General features: G+C 42.0%; 1 protein-coding gene across 2 annotated transcripts in view; it reads left to right on the top strand.

The window, feature by feature from the left end:
• The window catches only part of STAT6 (signal transducer and activator of transcription 6), a 146,717-nt gene that overhangs the window by 60,794 nt on the left and 66,180 nt on the right, over positions 1 to 19,743 (top strand). For both annotated transcript variants that reach the window (XM_075265738.1, XM_075265739.1), the window contains exons 2-3: positions 15,617 to 15,761; positions 18,986 to 19,127. In XM_075265738.1, coding sequence (XP_075121839.1) covers positions 15,634 to 15,761; positions 18,986 to 19,127 — 270 coding nt within the window. In that variant the 5' untranslated portion in view covers positions 15,617 to 15,633. The remainder of the gene's footprint in view (positions 1 to 15,616; positions 15,762 to 18,985; positions 19,128 to 19,743) is intronic.

The raw sequence follows: 19,743 nt of genomic DNA on the forward strand, positions 1-19,743 counted from the left end.
TTGAATTCCCAGTCAGACAATGGCACTGTATACCAGTAGTAAAAATTGTGGGTGCACGTAACCCCAATATATTCTTTGAATTCCCAGTCAGACAATGGCACTGTATACCAGTAGTAAAAATTGTGGGTGCACGTAACCCCAATATATTCTTTGAATTACCAGTCAGACACTGGCACTATATGGCAGTAGCAAGAAATGAGGGTATTTGTATTCCCAATATATTCTTTGAATTCCCAGTCAGACAATGGCACTGTATACCAGTAGTAAAAATAGTGGGTGTATATAGCCCCAATTCTATTGCTAGGGGACTTGCAGGGTATTTCTGGGGTGAAGGTGGGGGGGCACACCGTTGGAACGGGTATCGGGGTATATATCGGGTATACGGGAATACACTGACAGTGTATTCCATTCAGGATCCTGGGAAAGCTGGGTTGCGGCGATTGAGCCCGTCAGTGCCACGTTACACTGACAAGCTTCTCCCTGGAATTTAGCTCTTACAAGAGCTGTTGTGGTTGTCTTCTCCTTCCTATCCTAGCCTGTCCCTGCCTACCCAGAATCTAAGCCCTAGCTAGCTGGACGGAAACCTCCGTCCTCGGTGAATTGCAAGCTCAGAATGACGCGAACCTGGGCGGCGCTGTTCTTTTAAATTAGAGGTCACATGTTTTCGGCAGCCAATGGGTTTTGCCTACTTTTCTCAACGTCACCGGTGTCGTAGTTCCTGTCCCACCTACCCTGCGCTGTTATTGGAGCAAAAAAGGCGCCAGGGAAGGTGGGAGGGGAATCGAGTAATGGCGCACTTTACCACGTGGTGTTCGATTCGATTCGAACATGCCGAACAGCCTAATATCCGATCGAACATGAGTTCGATAGAACACTGTTCGCTCATCTCTACTAGTTACTCTTTCTGAAAAAATGATATCTGCATGGAGACAATTGTACCAGAAAACAATACAGTATGCACATAGTGGAGATGACCGAACAAAGTGTAATGTTCTCCCTATCTAAACAAGTAATACAGTTATAAAGTAATATCATTATGTATTACGGGTGTATTATTTATCTAGTATCATTCCGAACCACATGATGTTAAAGGACAATATCACGTAAAAGGAAGTTTCCACTTTACGTTCTGCATTACTCAGATACAATATATCAGAACTATTATAACCCATCGATACTAGTTCAGCTTTGATTTCACTTGGTGGCAAAGGAGATTAGAAAGGCAGACCCTTGTAATAGAAAACTATTTAGTGTCCATTACAATGCTCCCATAAATAATACAAGATATGGGATAACTTATTGTTACAGGTAACGGCAATACTCCTTTATGCTAATAGAACATTATGTAACAGGGGTGTTGTTAACATCTAACCATCTCCTACCGATTAATTATATCTATATTACAAGCAAGCCAGTTCTGAAGGTTGTACACTGTCTCTCTTAAGGGCGGCATAATAATTGTACTTTGTTAAACCAGGAACAAACAGCAGTGCAGCAAAACTGTTTATGTCAGGTGAAAGTGAGAAAAGGAAGTGAAATAAAGCAGTATTTTTCACACCTCCTCCTTACCACAAAAAATGATAAGTAATGAAAAAATGATTTTTTGGCTGGTATGGTGCAGCAGTTTTCTTGGAATTGATGCTAGTGCAAATCATGTAGTGATAATACGAGATTGAATGAGAGCTGTTTGCAAGCTGTGTGGTCACGATATAGTAATGATTTTATAAAGTGATGGAAGTTACCCACTTTTTGTAGCCAAAAGTTTTTTTCCAGGCATAAATCGGACAACCCTTTTAACTTTTAAATTAGACGGGGGCAGTGAAAAGAATGAAAAATTTCATACTCGCCTGTCTCCAATGCTCCGGTGTCCTCCTGGCCCAGTCTGGTTCTTTTGCTGAACAAGTCTCTTCTGGAGTTCCACTGTAGCTTCTGTATGCATCACATGACTACTGAGGCCAATCAGCGGCCTCAGCAGCCCTCAGGAAGAGACCCATGATGTCACAGGTATTGAAATCACATGCCATTCGCCGATTGGCCTCATTGTTTACGTGACCGCTGAGGTCAATCAGCGACTTCAACATAACTCCCCTTCTAGCATTTTAGTGTATTGTAAAATGCCTTCATTTCTATTACAGGCTGCCTAGCACAGATCACAGGCATTCCCAACAGGTCTACACTGTATAATACAATAGTACAGTCCCTGACAAAAGTTCTGTCACTTATCCATGTTGTGGAATCAAAAGCTTATAAACTGACTTTAAATTCATCCATTGGTTTTAGAAATGACTCATATGAAAGCTGAAACCCTCCTAAATGTTTTTTTTTTTTTGTTAAGAAAATAAATTTGCTTCACTGCTGAAATATTGATCATTTAATGAACACAGAAAGGTCAGATTTGGCAAGACAAAATTTCTGTCGCCCACATAAAGTAATGTGAAAATCAAATCAATAATTCAGTTCAAATAAAAAGATATGTTTCCTAACATTGGTGAATGAAGTTGTGGTGCTATTAGAGCCATATTTAATATTTTGTGTGACTTGACCCCTTTAATGATTGGGAATGTAAGAGGAAGCTAATACTTGTTGATATTTTAGGCTATTGATATTGCCTTCCACCTTGCAAATGTTTTGCATACCCCCATACTGAATGTAACTCCAGACCATGATCTTACACCCAGAAAACAGTTACGTTTGGTGGTGGAATCTTGGATCCATACGGGCTCCAGTAGGTCTCCTGCAGTATTTGTGGCGGCTGTGATGTAATTCAACTGAAGATTCATCTGAGAAATCCACCTTCTGCCACCTTTCCAGCATCCATCCGTTTAGCAGGCTGTGGGTCTTTAATTGCCTTTTGTTTAGTGATGGCTTCTGGGCATGATTCCACCATGGAGGACATTTCGAGGCAGAATCCTACAAACTATTCTAGTTGACACAGGGACTTGAGGTGACCAGGCCTGTTGGAGCTCTGCTGCAGTGGAGGAGGGGCTGGCTTTTGATTTTATAACCAACAAACGTTCCTCCTGAGCAGTTGCCTTGTGGGGTCTGCCCAACCTGGGCTTGTCAAAAACATCTCCAGTCTGTTCAAATCTTGTTTTTTTAATTCTTTGTACTTGACGCTGAGACACATTAAAGGTGTGGCCACCTCTGCAGTGGATCTGGTCTTCAGACTCTTGATAATCAAGGCTTTGGTCGCAGGGTTGATTTTTGGCATATTGTCAGAGGTGAAGCTACAGTTCAACTGAAGGTTTGGGGTGCTGGAGTTCTTCTTATACACCCCCATTAATTAACCGATCAATTAGTGAGCACAGGTGAGGCTGTACACTAGGATTGGGGGCATCACATGACAAGGCGACAAAACTTTTGTCTTACCAAAATCTGACCTTTCTGTGTTCATTAAATGATCAATATTTCGCTATTGAAGCCAATTTATTTTCTTAACAAAAAACACATTTGGGAGGGTTTCAGCTTTCATATGAGTCATTTCTTAAACCAATAGATGAATTTAAAGTCAGGTTATAAGCTTTTGATTCCACAACACTGATAAGCAACAGAACTTTTGTCAGCGACTGTACAACTGCAATTGCTCAACTCTTCGGTGGCCAGCCATATTTAAAGACCCAACATCCCTTGTACTATTATGGCAGATGTTGGGAAAGAGTTAAAAAAAAAACCTTCTCTAACCTAGGACTTCAGTGCTCTAAGGCACTAGTGCTAACCATTTTTTTTTCTACAAATTTAAGTCTGGTTATGTTCATGGGAAAACCCCTTTAAGTACATGACTGATGAAAAGTCCCCACTCAGGATAACAGGCCTGTGTACAGTTGTGTTCATTTATTTGTACTCATACTTCTAAACATTCAAAGGACAGAAAGAGGGACAAAATATGCTAATTCAGGTCCATCCATTTCTAAATGGAGTTTGCCAATTTCCATCTATTTCTCTTTGTGCTCCTCACACAGTATAATGCTCCTACAGTCACCCTAATATTATATGCCCCCACATCATAATATTCTCCTGAAATTGACCCCATAATATAATGTCTCTCTCCTGGTGCACACACAGTTAATGTCTCCCTCCAGCTGTCCCAGTCAAATGTCCCCTCGAGCTGCTTCCAAGTTTAATGTCCCTCTCTAGCTGCCCCAGTTTAAACTGGGGGCAACTATTGGAGTACATTAAAATGGGGCAGCTGGAGACAGATATAAAACTGTGGGGCTAGCTGGAGGGGGACATTAAACTGGGGCAACTGGAGGGAGACATTCATGTCCAAGTTTAATATCCTCCTTCAGTTGTCCCCATTTTTATTTCCTCCTCCATCTGTCCCCTCCTCCTGCCCCCGGTCCATCACACCACGCCTACAGCTTTTGGTGCCGGAGTACACATGCGCATAGTGGCAATTCAGGAGCTGTCCTCCCCTGCTTCACCATTGTATTCAACTCAATTACATCTTCTCTGGATTCAGATGAGTTAGTAACAGAACATACCTCCTACTGACCGGGACTGCGGGAGAGGAACCAGAAATCGGAACAGTTGGGAGGTATGGTTTGTATTGCATGCATTTCTTTGTATGTTAGCAATAAAGTTTTCACTGTGTATTGAAAGGTTTATTGATGCAAATGCTGATGACTTGTGATTGCACTATGTACAGTACAATATATTATTTGCCACTTATCACTCTAAGTAGTGTTATTGAGTAAACATGTCACCTCTTGTTCTAGTACTTTATGGACAAGAAGCGGTGTAATGATGCCCCTCCAGTGAAGCTTTGCTGCACCTATTAGTTGTGATGCGGGGGTGTATTTTTGCAGATCCTGACGTATACTCTACGTGTGATGCAAGATGCCAGTTTATTGTCATGTTGATTCCGGAAAATGGACTATATTAGGAGTTTTCAGGTGCATTTCTGGGGTCCAGGAAATTTGGTGCAAAATTTGGTTAGCTATCAGTATGGCGTGTCCACCGACTAACATGATAGCTTAAAATAACAAAAGAGCAAGCACCAAGTGGAGCATAGTGTAATCCCATATTGGGTAGAACAGGTAAAACTTGTATAGTCAATAATGGATAGACCAGTCAAAACAACAAACAAGCCTGTATGGAACAGAGATGAGGGTGACAGCAGAGGTATCCACATCAAAAAGCTGCAATATCAGATTTCCATAGATAAAAGGAGTTATGTGATAAGAAAAGTGGCTCACTGGTGTAGGAAGAAAACTGTGTGCTCACCAACTGGTGAATTTATTAAAATCCAATAGGCACATGCTGGTGACTTATTCCCCTTTTTCAAGTGTGGAGATTTGGGGGATTTCTAGCGAATCCCATCCCCACTTTGCAGTAAAATACGCGCAGTGGACACCCTACGATTCCCAGTTTTGGAAATTGCAGCATGTCAATTATACCTACGGAAATGCTGGCGGTTTCCCTATAGCCGCGGTGGCGAACCTATGGCACGCGTGATATTTATACAGGCTGTAATAACATTGCACGGTTACTATAAAACAGACCCTTAGCGATGCAAATAGTGAACATTTACAAAAGTTGTTTTGTATCCTTGAAAGCTCAGTAAAACTCCCTTCACATGACTGTATTTTGCGGGTCTGTAACTGTCCGCAATTGTAGATCTGCAAAGTATTAAGGTTAAATTGCTGTGTTGGCATTTTGCAATAATTTAGTGGGTTTTGGGTTGTAGTTTGGACACTTGGGCTCTAACAGGTTCACAATCACTGCCCTATAGGTATAACTGAAGGAGAATGTCCGCAGTAGTAACTTCTGTGAACTGTCTGTGCAAAGCACTGCGGGAAAAGCCTCGATGTATTGCTACAAAGCGCTGCGGGACACCATGAGGCACCTTAGTCTAAATCTAGATATCAGCATGTGGCCGCTCGTTCAAGCCGAGAAGCGCTGTAAGGCTGCATTCACACGGAGTAAACGCTGGCGTTTTTTGTGTGTTTTTTGCACATAGCGCCGCGTTTACGCCGCGTAGCGTCGCGTTAACGCCGCGTATACGCCGCGTTAACGCCGGGCAACGCCACCGCTAAATAGCGCGGCGTTAACGCGGCGTATACGCGGCGTTAACGCGACGCTACGCGGCGTAAACGCGGCGCTATGTGCAAAAAACACACAAAAAACGCCAGCGTTTACTCCGTGTGAATGCAGCCTTAGGTTGCTATTGTCCGGCTTGTTTGGTATAAGCGCCTCTTGCTTGCACATAAATATACAAATGCATATGCTGACAAAGAGATGGTTGGCTAGTAATACTGCTGGTAGGACCTCAAACTGCTTAAAAGTTGTTAAAAAGAGGTATTTATGCAAAATAGTAATACATAATAAATATAATACAGTTAATCAATATAATAAAAGATACGTTAAGATCATATTAGGTAAATCTAGTTAAAAAAAAAAAAGTTCTAATACATAAACAAATACATCTCAAAATGTACTGATAACTATATGTATAAAATCAACAATGAGGTTTAATAATGTGTACAATCCAAAGTGAATCAAGGATGCAAGAAGATGGTAAGAAATATTTCAAACATCTTCTAGAATTTCATTAAGACCTGTGGGTATTAATAATTAATTAAATTCAGTTTAAAAATCCAGTACATTTCGCGTCTTTTCAGAGCCTCAAAGTGGTTATGAATAGAGGCTGGAATGTGGTCTGTAGGGGTCATGGAAAACCCCTCAAAATTACAGTTATAATATACAGATGTGTGTCTTGTCACACCAGTTAGAATGTAATGTATTAATACTTGAACCCTTTTTTTATCTGGAGTTCTAACGCTAGGTTCACACCTGCATTCATGTCTCCGTTCTATGGTTTCCGTCTTCTGCATGGCAGAAGACGGAAACCATAGACCGGGTCCGGCCGTGCGCGGCGGTGAGCGTTTTAGGCTCTCCGCCGCAAAACCGGATTTTTTTATCCGGACACAGAGTAGTGCATGTCCGACTCTGTGTCCGGATTATAAAACCCGGTTTCGCGGCGGAGAGCGCAAAACGCTCACTGCCGCGCACGGCCGGACAGCTTTCTCACCCATTCAAATGAATGGGTGAGAAAGTCTCCTGCAGGCTTCCGTCTCCTGCATCTGTTTTATGCAGGAAACGGAAACCTGCAATAAGGACCGATGAACGCAGATGTGAACGAGCCCTAACTAAGAAATAAAAAGCCTTTTGGAGGTACAGAACCCCTCTCTAAGGGTAAGTTCACACAAAGATTTTTGGTCAGGATTTTGAGGCCGTATCCACCTCAAAATCCTGACCAAAAAGACGGCTCCCATTGAAATCAATGGAAGCCGCTCAGGAGTTTTTTTCTGGGTGCTGGCTTGTTCTGGCTCCCGGAAAAAGAATCAACATGCTAATTCTTCAGGTCGTTTCGCCTCGCGATTCAGCCTGAAGACACTCCCTCCTCCGGACTAGGCCCATTCATTGGGCCTAATCTGGAGTGTAGTACACGGCTGGATGCCATTGCAGTGCACCGGCTTTCAGTCGCAGCTATCCGATTTTTGGACCGGAACCTGAGGCGGCCTCCTCCTCAGGTTCTGGTCCAAAAAACCTCGTCTGAACTTAGGGTAAGTCAGTTTTATCACCTGCCTAAAATTCACAAAAACAATTGAATCCTCCTGGCAGACCAATTATATCTGGTATTACCTCTTTAACTCACAATACGTTGCATTATGTTAATATACACCTACAAAGATATGTAACACGGTTACCATCTTTTTTAATGGACTCAGCAGATTTAATTGGTGGACTTATACCCCTTGGATGGAAATCCACTTACAACATTTGGACTTTATCAGAATGAATCAGGTCTTGTGCACCAGGATACTCAATATTGAGAGAGAGATCCTAGAACACAAGACAAAGAAACTAGAAAGAAGCGATTTCCACAACAATAATGTCAAAAATTGGGCCAACAATCACACCACAAAAGAGTGCATAGGAGCTGAGCTCAACCCCTGTGTGATGAGGAGCGCTGCTTTGTTTTACTGCGTGCCTCTAGCTGCAAAATTGTCCGAAAAGGTCATTACCTGCAATCTGTGAAGTACCAGGATTCTGTAGCTACTACATATCCTGCTGTCATCTACCACAAAGTAAAGTGTCCAGACAATACGTCATCTATCAGTGTTGAGCTTTTTCGTTCATAACTTCTCGAAGCACTGGAGTAGCGGGCATACGGCTTCCATGTTTGTCTCTTTAGATAGACTGGATATTACCAAAGTACAAATAACACTTCTGGTTGGCTTTTTGATAATTTCAAGTGAGTACGTGTACAAAATTCTGCCAAACCAGAATTTATTGTAAACTTCAAAACTAGTTAAAAATGTTGCTTATATCAGCATGTAGTTTTTGATATGTGTATGTAGTTGTAAATATAAGGATCTACAGAGTCAACACAAAGCAGTATTAGGTTGTTGAAAACAGAAAAAGTAAGCTATAATTTATATAATAATTTTATAGATGTAAGGCGGAGTAGACACACACCTTCACTAGTTGAATGTATTCGCCTTAGGCTTGGGCTACACTGCAAATTTTTATAGCACTATTGATTGATTGGTGACCTCACAAGGTTTGTTTCAATGAATATTCATAAGGTTCATGACAAACTAGAAGTGGTTTTATTATAATCTGTGGTTTCCACTGGAAAGTAAGCTGAGTTGCTCATGTCACAGTGAACTAATGTTCCTTACCACTGAGAAGTTGGCACTAACCATTGTTGTATGGACCATCATCAACCATATCTCCCAACCATCCCAGATTGTAGTTCCTGTCCCATGGTCCTTGTTGGTGGGAGGTATGTCCCAGATTCAACTCATTTACGTCCAGAGAGGATGCAGATGAGTTGAATACAGTGATGAAGCAGGGGCCATTCACGGACAGCCTCTGCTTCATCACTGTGCTCCTGTATGCACCAGCCCTGGGAGCTGTAGACGCGATGTGATGACGTCACTCACATGACAGCTGTAGCTCCTTCAACAGTCTGGAGAGGCGGGCCTCAGACAGAGCAGCAGGGGAGTGAGGAGAGGTAAGTATTAGTGTTTTATTATGTTAAAGTGTGGGGGCAAATGGAGGGGGAACATTAAACTGGGGGCTGATAAAAAGTTTACACTAAACTGGGGGCAGATGGAGGGAGGGACATTAAACTAGGGGCAGATGGAGGGAGGGACATTAAACTGGGGGCAGATGGAAAGGAGACATTAAACTACGGGCAGATAAAGGAGGGGACATTAAACTGGATGCAGATGAAGGGGGATATTAAACTGGGGCAGATAGAGGGGGACATTAAATTGATGGCAGATGAAGGGGGACATTAAACTAGGGGAATATGGAAGGGGTATTAAACTGGGGGTAGATGAAGGGGGACATTAAACTGGGGAAGATGGAAGGGGTATTAAACTGGGGGTAGATGAAGGGGACATTAAACTGTGGACAGATGAAAGGGGGTAGATAGAGCATGACATTAAACTGGGGGCAATTTGGAAGGGGACATTAAAATGGGGGCAACTGGAGGAGGACATTAAACCGTGGGGTAGCTGGAGAGGGACATTAAAGTGTGGTGGTAGCTGGAGGGGTATATGTATGCCTCTAATTGCCCCCAGTTTAATGTCCCCTTACAGTAGTCCCCAGTTTAATGTCCCCATCCAACTACCCTCATGGTTTAATGTTACCCTCCAGATGTCCCAGTTTAATGTCCCCTTCTGGTTTTCCCCAGTTTAAACTGGGGCACCAGGAGAGGGAGTTCATACTGTGGGGCAATTGGAGATGAACATTATAATGTGGAGGCATATAATGGGTGACTGTAGGAGCATTGTACTGTGTGGGGGCACATGCAAAAATAGATCAGAGTGGGTGGAGTCAACATAGAAGTGGGTGGGGCTAAACATGCCACAGCGCGCATGGTGTGCAACACGTACTGTCCCTCTTTCTGTCCTTTGAAAGTTGGGAGATATGCCATCATCGACTACAGAAATGCTGGTAACAATGAAACTCTGTGAGTTGAGTATATTTCTTGTCCAAAACATTCGTGCACTGAACATTCTGACTGCACTGTCCTTGGTTAGGTAAGAGTAGGGAAATGTGTGTCTAGCCTGGTGAAGCACTTATAATCAAAGTTATCCCCTTGCCCCTTTACAATGACCTAGAAACTTACTGTTCTCTTCTTTATAACTAGAATGTCATCATATGGATTACATTTTAATAGTCCAGCATGCAACATTATTTAGCTCCTACACAATATGCAGATCAGCAGAAATTATACATGAATGAACTGTGTGGTAGAAATATTATAGCCCCCAATACAGTGTCACTAATACATTTTCTAGTAAGGCCTTATACACACAGTGTGCAGTGGTGTAATTAAAGTCTAGTGGGCCTCTGTGTAAATTTTTGTCTGGGGCCCCCTTCTCGCTTCCTACAGCAAATTCTTGATACTGATGGTTACGGGGCCCCACGCAGTATAATATGCTCCATAGTGGCCCCTAGATAGTATTATATGCTTTACAGTGGCGCCCACACAGCATTATATGCACCACAGTGGCCCCCATACATCATTATATGCTCCCACAGCACACACCCCAACAGCATTATATGCACCACAGTGGCCCCCATACATCATTATATGCTCCCCACAGCACACATACCCCCACGCAGTATGATATGCTCCACAGCGGCAGCACACACAGTATGATATGCTCCCCACAGTGGCCCCCACCCAGTATTATATATTCCCCACAGTGGCTCCCCACCTAGTATTATATGCTCACCACAGTGGCCCCCATGCAATATTATATGTTCCATAGTGGTCCCCACCCAGTATTATATGCTCCACAGAGGCCCCCACCCTGTATTATATGCTTCTCACAGTGGGCCCCACCCAGTATTTTATGCTCCCAAAAGCCTTCCTCCACTTCGATACTATTATTATACTCTGGGGTCTCCCCAGACCCAAGAGTATAATCATTAGAGGCCCAGGGAAGGTGATTAAAAATAACAAACACTCATACTCACCTTGCCTCACCTTTCCTGGGCATCCTCACTCCATCCTGCTGTCTTCATCATGTGCCTGATGGGGCCTAATCACAGACCTGACCATGGCCTCAGTCACATGATAGAAGAGCGCCGGAGAGAATGCAGAGCCCAAGAGAGGTGAGTATATGTATTTATTATTCTCAGTCACCTCCCCTAGGCTGCCAGGGCCCCTTTCCAATAACAGTATGTATAGCAGACGGGGAACCAAGTTTTCCCCAACCGCTGTCATAGTGGGACAGGGCCCTGACCATCTCCAGCTGGCCGTTTGCCCCATACCCTGACGGGCCCGTTATCGTTATGTCACTGTGTAAAAACTACTGCACAGTATGAACAGAAGTCTTTCATTCTACAGAGTCATAGTGACACCATGTGTTTCCTAAATAGCAATGAGGGAAAGGAGAGAATACCTCCATAATATGATCTATTAAAACATGTCATGGATTTTTTTGTATAAATCAACGCCATGTAAACTCTATGCGCCTTTGTAAATAGCTACAGTATGGAAGCCGTAATACAGATCTGTAATGCAACGGCGTAGGTAAGACATAAATCTCACTGGAGTGGAACTAATAGATGAAGGAGAAAGGAAAAAGGAAAAAGGGTGCGGGTTGCTCTAGATATAAAACAACACAACAAGTTTCTTGCGTTGCACGAACAAGACTGCACTGTTTTAAGTGATAATAGATGAATGAACATGGCCATGTCCCATTATCTGTTTTTATGCGGTTCATTTATCTGTCTGACTAGGACCAGGTAAGTCACCAGGGGTGAGGAGAGGACAGGCATTGGGGCCATTAGAGTCTCCTACACATCTATACTACTCCTTGTCTCCTTATATGACAACTATATTTGCTATTATATACTGTTTATAGAGGAATGTAGCAGTATGTAGATATTTACTGTTATATGTAGACATGTACATTTTATGAGCATGGTATGGCTTTCTACAGTCTCCGTGGCTCTGTTTGTGGATACCGTGTGGTACAATTATTGTGTACTGCATGCTATTTATTACACTCTGTGGCATTAGTATTGGCATGTTGTATGAGTATATCATTATAGCATTATACAGACTGTATGACACAATTATGTAGCCAAGCTATATTTATCCAGACCCGTTCTGTCATTTGTTCGCCATGTAACCTTCTTATTCGCACATTGTATGACCTTGTCATATTGATACTTATTTGTGACTCTTGAGAGTATTAGTAGGCATTGGCTCTATGGTCGCTGGATATTTTTGGGCAAGTATTGCAAATAACAGGCACAGTGTGCCACAAAGAACTTGTAACTAAATCTAACCCAAAAATACAATCCTAAACATTGAAATTGCAGCACCATGAAGGAAAAGTCTTGGAATTATGGATATCACAGAGTATGATATGCAAAATATAACAAAAATGAAAACGAATATTTTATCTTCATTTATTCAGTATGGAGTATGAGCATCAGGTGCACAAGTACATATCCTTGTATACCTTGGGATTCTATCTATGAGGTTATCTATGGTTGTCTAAGGATTGTTACATACACAAGTCAGGAACACAAAGACAGGCTGCTGGGGTACACTTTGCAATTGCCAACCAAAGACGCCCCAGATCTGCTCAATGGGAAACAAGTCCAGATGTATGTCATGGAAGCACATTTAAGCCACACAGTGGAGCCTCACACCATATTCCCAGTAATAGAACCAGTATGAAGTTCCCTCATGGAGGCCTCTTCATGATCTTACCCACATGGTCTCCAGAAATCACTACATATGGGACCCATCACTGTAGAGGATAAACCTCCATTCCAGTCTCCATTGCTGTCTTGCTAGGCACCATGATAGCCTTTGAGAGTGATGGTGTGAGATCAATGGAACACCTGTATCTGGACATCTGGCTCACAGCCCAATGTCAAGCAAACACCTTCTGATGGTTTGTCTCGACACTTTTTGCTGTCCTAGGCTTGGGATGCAATTTCACTTTCAGTACAGAATGGATCACTGTGCACCATTTTCCAGACAATCCATCTGTAAGTAAGTTTGTCCCCACGCACAATCGTCCCTCACCACTTGATCCAACTGTTGAGGTTTCATGTGGCTAAAGACCCTTCCTTTCAATCCGTCTTCTATGTCCCTCCCAATCCACAGATTGGAGCCTGAAAATGTGATCATTTGCAGGTCTTGGTGACATCTGTTACTTCCCTAATTTGCATAACCTTACAGCTCGTTGCAATTTCTATGTTGAGGACTGTAATTATGAAAATAGTCATTGCACCAGCAAGTACCAGACAAATGGCCCCCTTATAACACAATATGTGCCTATACAGGTGCAACTTGGCAATTAGTAGTATTCGATCGAATACCTCCCCTGCATAGTTATTGGTGTAAAAAAGCGCCAGGGAAAGTGGGAGGGGAATCAAATTTTTACTGCGTCTACCGCATGGTATTCGACCGAGTACACCTACAGTATTACTATGCAGGGGAGGTATTCGATTGAATACTACTCGCTCATCTCTAGCAATTAGTAGAGAAGTATATGCAATATATAGATTGAGCCAATGCCAGGAGTGGAGGCAGGGAAATGTCTAAATGCTTTCTTTATAGTTCCCAGTCCCTTTCAAGCCACTCTTGACTTTGGCTCAAAAAACATCAGCAAAATGTGCAACAAAAAAAAACAGCTTTTCCGCAACGTGGGGCCTTAGCCTTAGTCTGGGGGGCCCACATGGCATAAACACAACATGCAGCATATCATTTATACCTCCGGAAATGCTCATGGTTTCTCTTTAAGTATAATGGAAGTTGAAAGTCCACAAAGGAAAACTCTGCGGACATTCTGAGAAAATTGCTGCGGGACAAACTGCAATGCATTTTCGCTGCAGGAAAATTTCCTTTTTTGCTACATGGGGCCTTAACTCCTTAAATAGGAGTAATCATTACTAGACATGAGCGAGTAGTACTCGATCGAGTAGGTATTCGATCGAATACTACAGTATTTGAAATACTCGTACTCGATCGAGTACCACTCGCTGTTCGAATGTAAAAGTTCGATACAGAACCAGCATTGATTGGCCGAATGTTATACAGTCGGCCAATCAACGCTGGTTCTTCTCCTACCTTTAGAAGTCTTCTCCGTGCAGCGTCCCCGCAGCGTCTTCCGGCTCTTCATTCACTTTTCCAGGCATCGGACCTGGGCAGAGCCAACTGCGCATGTTCGCTTGTAGTGCGGGCACGCGCAGTCGGCTCTGCCCAGGCCCGATGCCTGGCAGAGTGAATGAAGAGTCGGAAGACGCCGCGGGGACGCTGCACAGAGAAGACTTCTCGGAGGATCCAGCCCGACCCTCACTCGTGGACTTGGTAAGTATAATTTGATCGAATATTGCCTACCCCTGAAACAAGCATTTTCCCCCCATAGACTATAATAGGGTTCGATATTCAATTCGAGTAGTCGAATATTGAGGGGCTACTCTAAACGAATATTGAATGTCAAACATTTTACTGTTCGCTCATCTCTAATCATTACCCTGTCTATATGTATTTCTTCTCATTATTGTGCCAAAGGCATTGCGTTTTTACCAATGCATTTTTCATTAAATTTTTGCTTCATTTACTTCTGCAGTTTGTCTTCTCTTATTAAATCTATAGGGAAACCACTTGCATTAAGTAGCTAAAATTGACATACTGCCTTTCCCATATTTGTTCTTTTCTGTAGTTTGTGGATGGGATTAGCCTGAATCTCATTTGCTTTGCTAGTACACAGCAGTTTTCGAGTTGCATTTTCACAGCAGCCAAAAACACTGCATTTTTGTTATAGAAAAGCTACTTTTTTTCTTGCAGATCTTGCTGCATTATTGAGCCCAACATAGAAGTGGGAATGTGAAATATAAAGCGAACACTTATACTTCTCACTTCTGCTCAATCCACATCTGGCTTTGGCTCAAAAAAAACCCTGCAACATCTACACCAAATATTGCAGTATTTCCGCAACGTGGATCCTTAGCCTAAAAGTCAATAGGATCATGAGCTGTTCCTTGTGAACATGAACACATCTATTTAAAAAAGGCATTTGAATTACCGTAAATTAAAAAATGGTCTGAAAATTCCTCCTTTTTTGTGGTCAGATGATTGTGGGTGTTTACAGAGAATTTTTTTGTAATCAAAAGCCATGTAAAGTTATCCCTTTTTGGGGGAGTACTAGTAGCAAGCAACAAGTTTGGTGTTTGAAAAATAAAAAAACTAATAGCTCTTGTTCAATTTTTAGTTTTTTTTGCTTTTTGAAATGTTTTATTGTGTTAATGAAAGGTTACAGGAGAAGGCTGCGTGTTGGTGTGGGCATGGTGGGGGTGAGCTGTTGTGTGGGCCATTGGCCACACCAGTTTTATCATTTACACCAGTTGTCTGACTTGTCATAAAATAATTAGAAATGTAGCTGGGCCTTATCTCAGATCCAATGTGATCCAATTGCAGATTTGGTATTGCACTATAAGAGTCATATCAAGGCTTTTATATAAGGCATTTATATCACTGCTATATGGTAACATCCAGTATGACCTACAATATGCACAGATAACACGTCGTTTAATTGTGATATTTTTTTGTCTATTTCAGAAGGCATATCTGCAAATATGGCAAAAGTTGCATCGGTCTGGAGTTATGTGTCCAAGATGCCTCAAGAGCACTTTGAAAAGGTGTACGGTGGGCTTCCCCAAAAAGTCCGGCACCATCTAGGTGATTGGCTAGAAAATCAGCCATGGTAAGTTATCTCTTAGCTTTCTAAGTTTAGGCAGCCACATTCATTTATTTTGGGTTTACATCTGATGACTGCTTACGCTAGGTTCACACCTGCGTTCGGCACTCCGTTCTGTGGTTTCCGTCTTCTGCATGCAAGAAGATGGAAACCACAGACCAGGTCCGGCCGTGAGCGGCGGTGAGCGTTTTATGCTCTCCGTCGCGAAACCGGATTTTTTAATCCGGACACAGAGTACTGCATGTCCGAATCTGTGTCCGGATTAAAAAACCCAGTTTCACAGCGGAGAGCATAAAACGCTCACCGCCGCTCACGGCCAGACAGCTTTCTCACCCATTCAAATGAATGGGTATGAAAGAATCCTACAGGTTTCCATCTCCTGCCTCTGTTTTGTGCAGGAAACCGAAACCTGCATAACGGAGACTAGGCGCAGATGTGAACGAGCCCTTAATGGTATAAACAAGATCATATCTATGGTACATGTATTAACAATTGTGTAACTATTATCATACAAGGTGTAACAGAAAGTCATGTGTTCTACAGCGCTGCCAGTTGTAGGGTAAAGTGCTTGTTATCTGACCCTGAGAGCAGCCAAGTGACAGTAATGGGTTCATTTTCCTGACGTCAGTGGCAGCTCCTGTAGTTCTCACCCTTGTGCCAAGTTTAATATTGATATGGCATGTCTGACACTTACATACTGGAAGGAACCCTAAACGAATAAAGATGGAGCCAGTCATTACAGTAAATCTCCTTTATCAGATTCAATTTATGAGAAGGAAGTAAATCTTCATTATGGATTAGCATTAATGTAATCCTTCAGCATTAGGCCGGGTTCACACGATGTATTTTGGCACGTAATGTGGCACGTAGATGCCACGGGAGCTTTTGAGGGCCGTATACGCTCCCATTGTTTTCAATGGGAGCCGGTACCGTATACGCGGCGCTATTTTGCGGCCGTGATTTTGACCCATTTGTTAGGTATAAAAGCAGCATACAGTTATGTACTTGTACAATACAGTATGTATTGTTTCCATTAAAAAGAGTCTGTCAACAGAATCCGGTAAATCAACCAGCCCTGCAGACAGGTTAGAGTCATGCAGATAAGCTCTTTGAAGCAACCAGGGTGATGTCATTGCTCCATAGAGGTAAGTAGTAATAATATCTCAGCAATGGAGACACCCCGATCTAATGGAAAAAACACTGAATCAGATGATCGTGAACCAACTGTCTGGTTTTATATGCTGCTTTCTAGTGACAGACTCCTTTTAAACAGTCATAGATCACAGTCATTTACTCCAAATTTATTACTCCCCTTGGCCTAAGCAGAGCCTCATGGGAGGCCATGTCCACTTTCCTGATCACCTTTCCTGTAGATTTATAGGTTTCCTATCTCATGGAGTGACCACAATTTCTCCATCACGTATCGATCATCACATGCTCAGCCATGGTTTACCACAGAGTTTCAGAATTACAATTTTGGATCTCATCCAACAATCTCAAATAAAGTTTTCTACATTTTGTGTAGTTCTGTAACCCTTAAAAGCTATAAAGAGTTGGGTTATTTATTAATGAAGTAACATTGACTTGTAAAAGTATTACGTTTATGACTATTAACAAATGTATGTCTGAACTGGCTTTTGACGCCATCAGGAAATGTTGCCGCACACTAGATTTGGCATTGAATGGCACTGGCGCAGTGGTTTTTGACTTCTCTCATTGTCATCATGTCAGCCGGTCAATATTTGCCCTTTTCTTTCTGAGCTTTTACATATCATAAAATAAACTTTTTCTGTTCCAACACTGTGACCTATTTCTTTGGCCTGCATAAAGTCCCGCGTATATACAACACTGGAATAATTCTGAAAAAGAAAAACAATATGGCGCTTTGAAGAAATGCAAGGAGGATGTTAACTACTTGTGTACCATGAGATACAACAATCATGAAAGACCTCGTGGATACCACTCAAATAGCATTTGACCTATTGCTACTTTTACCCTCTCAACCGTGACTGGGTAACGGGACATTAGTTGCCTTATATAAGTCTGGTGTTGCTAAGTGGCCCTGCTTAGATCCGAGCAGCGTCATTGGGTTACCTGATGGAGCAGGTTTAATATCACATTATTCACATTGATACTGGGTCACTCCTGAGAAACTCCAGATAACATTTTTCGCCTCCATCTTATACCGACCAGTAATTTCCGCTTACTGCCACCATTTTCTAATTTTCCTAACTGATGGACTAATGTGGACCTTGACAGTCACAATTTTCTGGGTGGCCTTTAATTTATTTATTCATCTTGCTTATATAGCACCAACATATTCCACAGCTTGTCTGCAAAGTCTGCTTACTTGCTCTGAGGAATTTTGAGGAATAGTCTCTTATTTTTTACAAGATCTTGGCAGTATGGGTCCATTCACACAGAAGAAAATGGTGAGGGATTTCCTGTGTAATTTCAGCAGGAAAAGGAACCCATTGAAGTCAATGGGATGCTTTTTTTTCAGTGCTGAAATTCCACACCATTTTCCTCCATATGAATGCACCCTTAGGGGGCATTCACACGATGTACATGGCACTTATTCTTGCACAATAACTCGCGTAAGAATCAGCGCTGCAAAACAGAATCCCATTGAGTTCAACGGGTTCCGTTTAATGTGCGTAACACATTGACATCAATGGGAGACTTCTTATCCCATTGATGTCAATGTGTTACGCGCATTAAACGGAACCCATTAAACTCAATGGGATTCTGTTTTGCAGCGCTGATTTACGCGAGTTATTGTGCCAGAATCAGTGTCGCATTACATCGTGTGCTCCCTTAATGAGAAATTATAAGACATATATTGGAGCTAAGCTATGTATCTGACTTCACACAGAATGTTTGCTCTCTCGATAACAGACAGGGGTCCTACTATACATGCACACTGTATGACCTATGAATTAAAATTTTAAGGATAAATTGTTCAAGGTGCCAATATATCTTGTTATGTTTCTTCGAATGCTGCTCATCTGATCACTGTACATGAAGATTTCACTTAGACTGCACTTCCCCTGTGTGTACAGATCATATTCTTTGGCTATTGGGCCTGAATATGTAGGTAACACAATAATAGTCTCTGTAATATTACTTGACCTTTGATAAATGCATTACTTGAACAAAGATAACTTGTGTCATCTGCGTAATACAGGACGTTGTTATGCTGATATACTGTATACAATCTATTCTTACAGGGAACATATCATTGGCACAGACTCTTTTTGCATTGAAATGGCGAACTCTGTCTTAATGAAATTAGTGGAAGAACTTGAGAAGGTGGCAAAGAGTTGTGGAAGTGACGCCCATTTGGTTCTTCAGTGGGCAGAAAATTTTAAGGTAGGTTAGCATGAAATGTTATTAATTGATCCTATAACGGTAACCAATAACCAGTCCATGCAAATCACTGCTTGCTGTAGTCCAGTAGCTAGGGTTGAGCAAAGCACTGGGATTACCAGTCTTAGCGACACTACTACTGTATATGCAAACAGAAACAGTGGAGCAGATTTATTAAGACTGGCATTTAGTACCCCAGACTTAATAATGGCCCTGATAATTGCAGGACACAGTTGATGCATGAACAAGCACTGGCTTTTTTTGGTAAATCAGGTGCGTGAATGGTGATCTATGTCATTTAGGAACTGGTGTAGATTTCCATTATAATTTATGCCAGAAAATACACTATAATTAAAGTTATAAAAGTCTTTGCGCCAAATGTGTGCCACAATGACCTCCCTCTATGCCAGAAATCTGGTGTAGAGGAATTGATCATTTCCCTCCCAATGTGCTATATACAGTCCTATGAAAAAGTTTGGGCACCCCTATTAATCTTAATCATTTTTTGTTCTAAATATTTTGGTGTTTGCAACAGCCATTTCAGTTTGATATATCTAATAACTGATGGACACAGTAATATTTCAGGATTGAAATGAGGTTTATTGTACTAACAGAAAAT

Source organism: Leptodactylus fuscus, chromosome 2 (assembly GCF_031893055.1).
Source record: "Leptodactylus fuscus isolate aLepFus1 chromosome 2, aLepFus1.hap2, whole genome shotgun sequence".
NCBI classification, from domain to species: Eukaryota; Metazoa; Chordata; class Amphibia; order Anura; family Leptodactylidae; genus Leptodactylus; species Leptodactylus fuscus.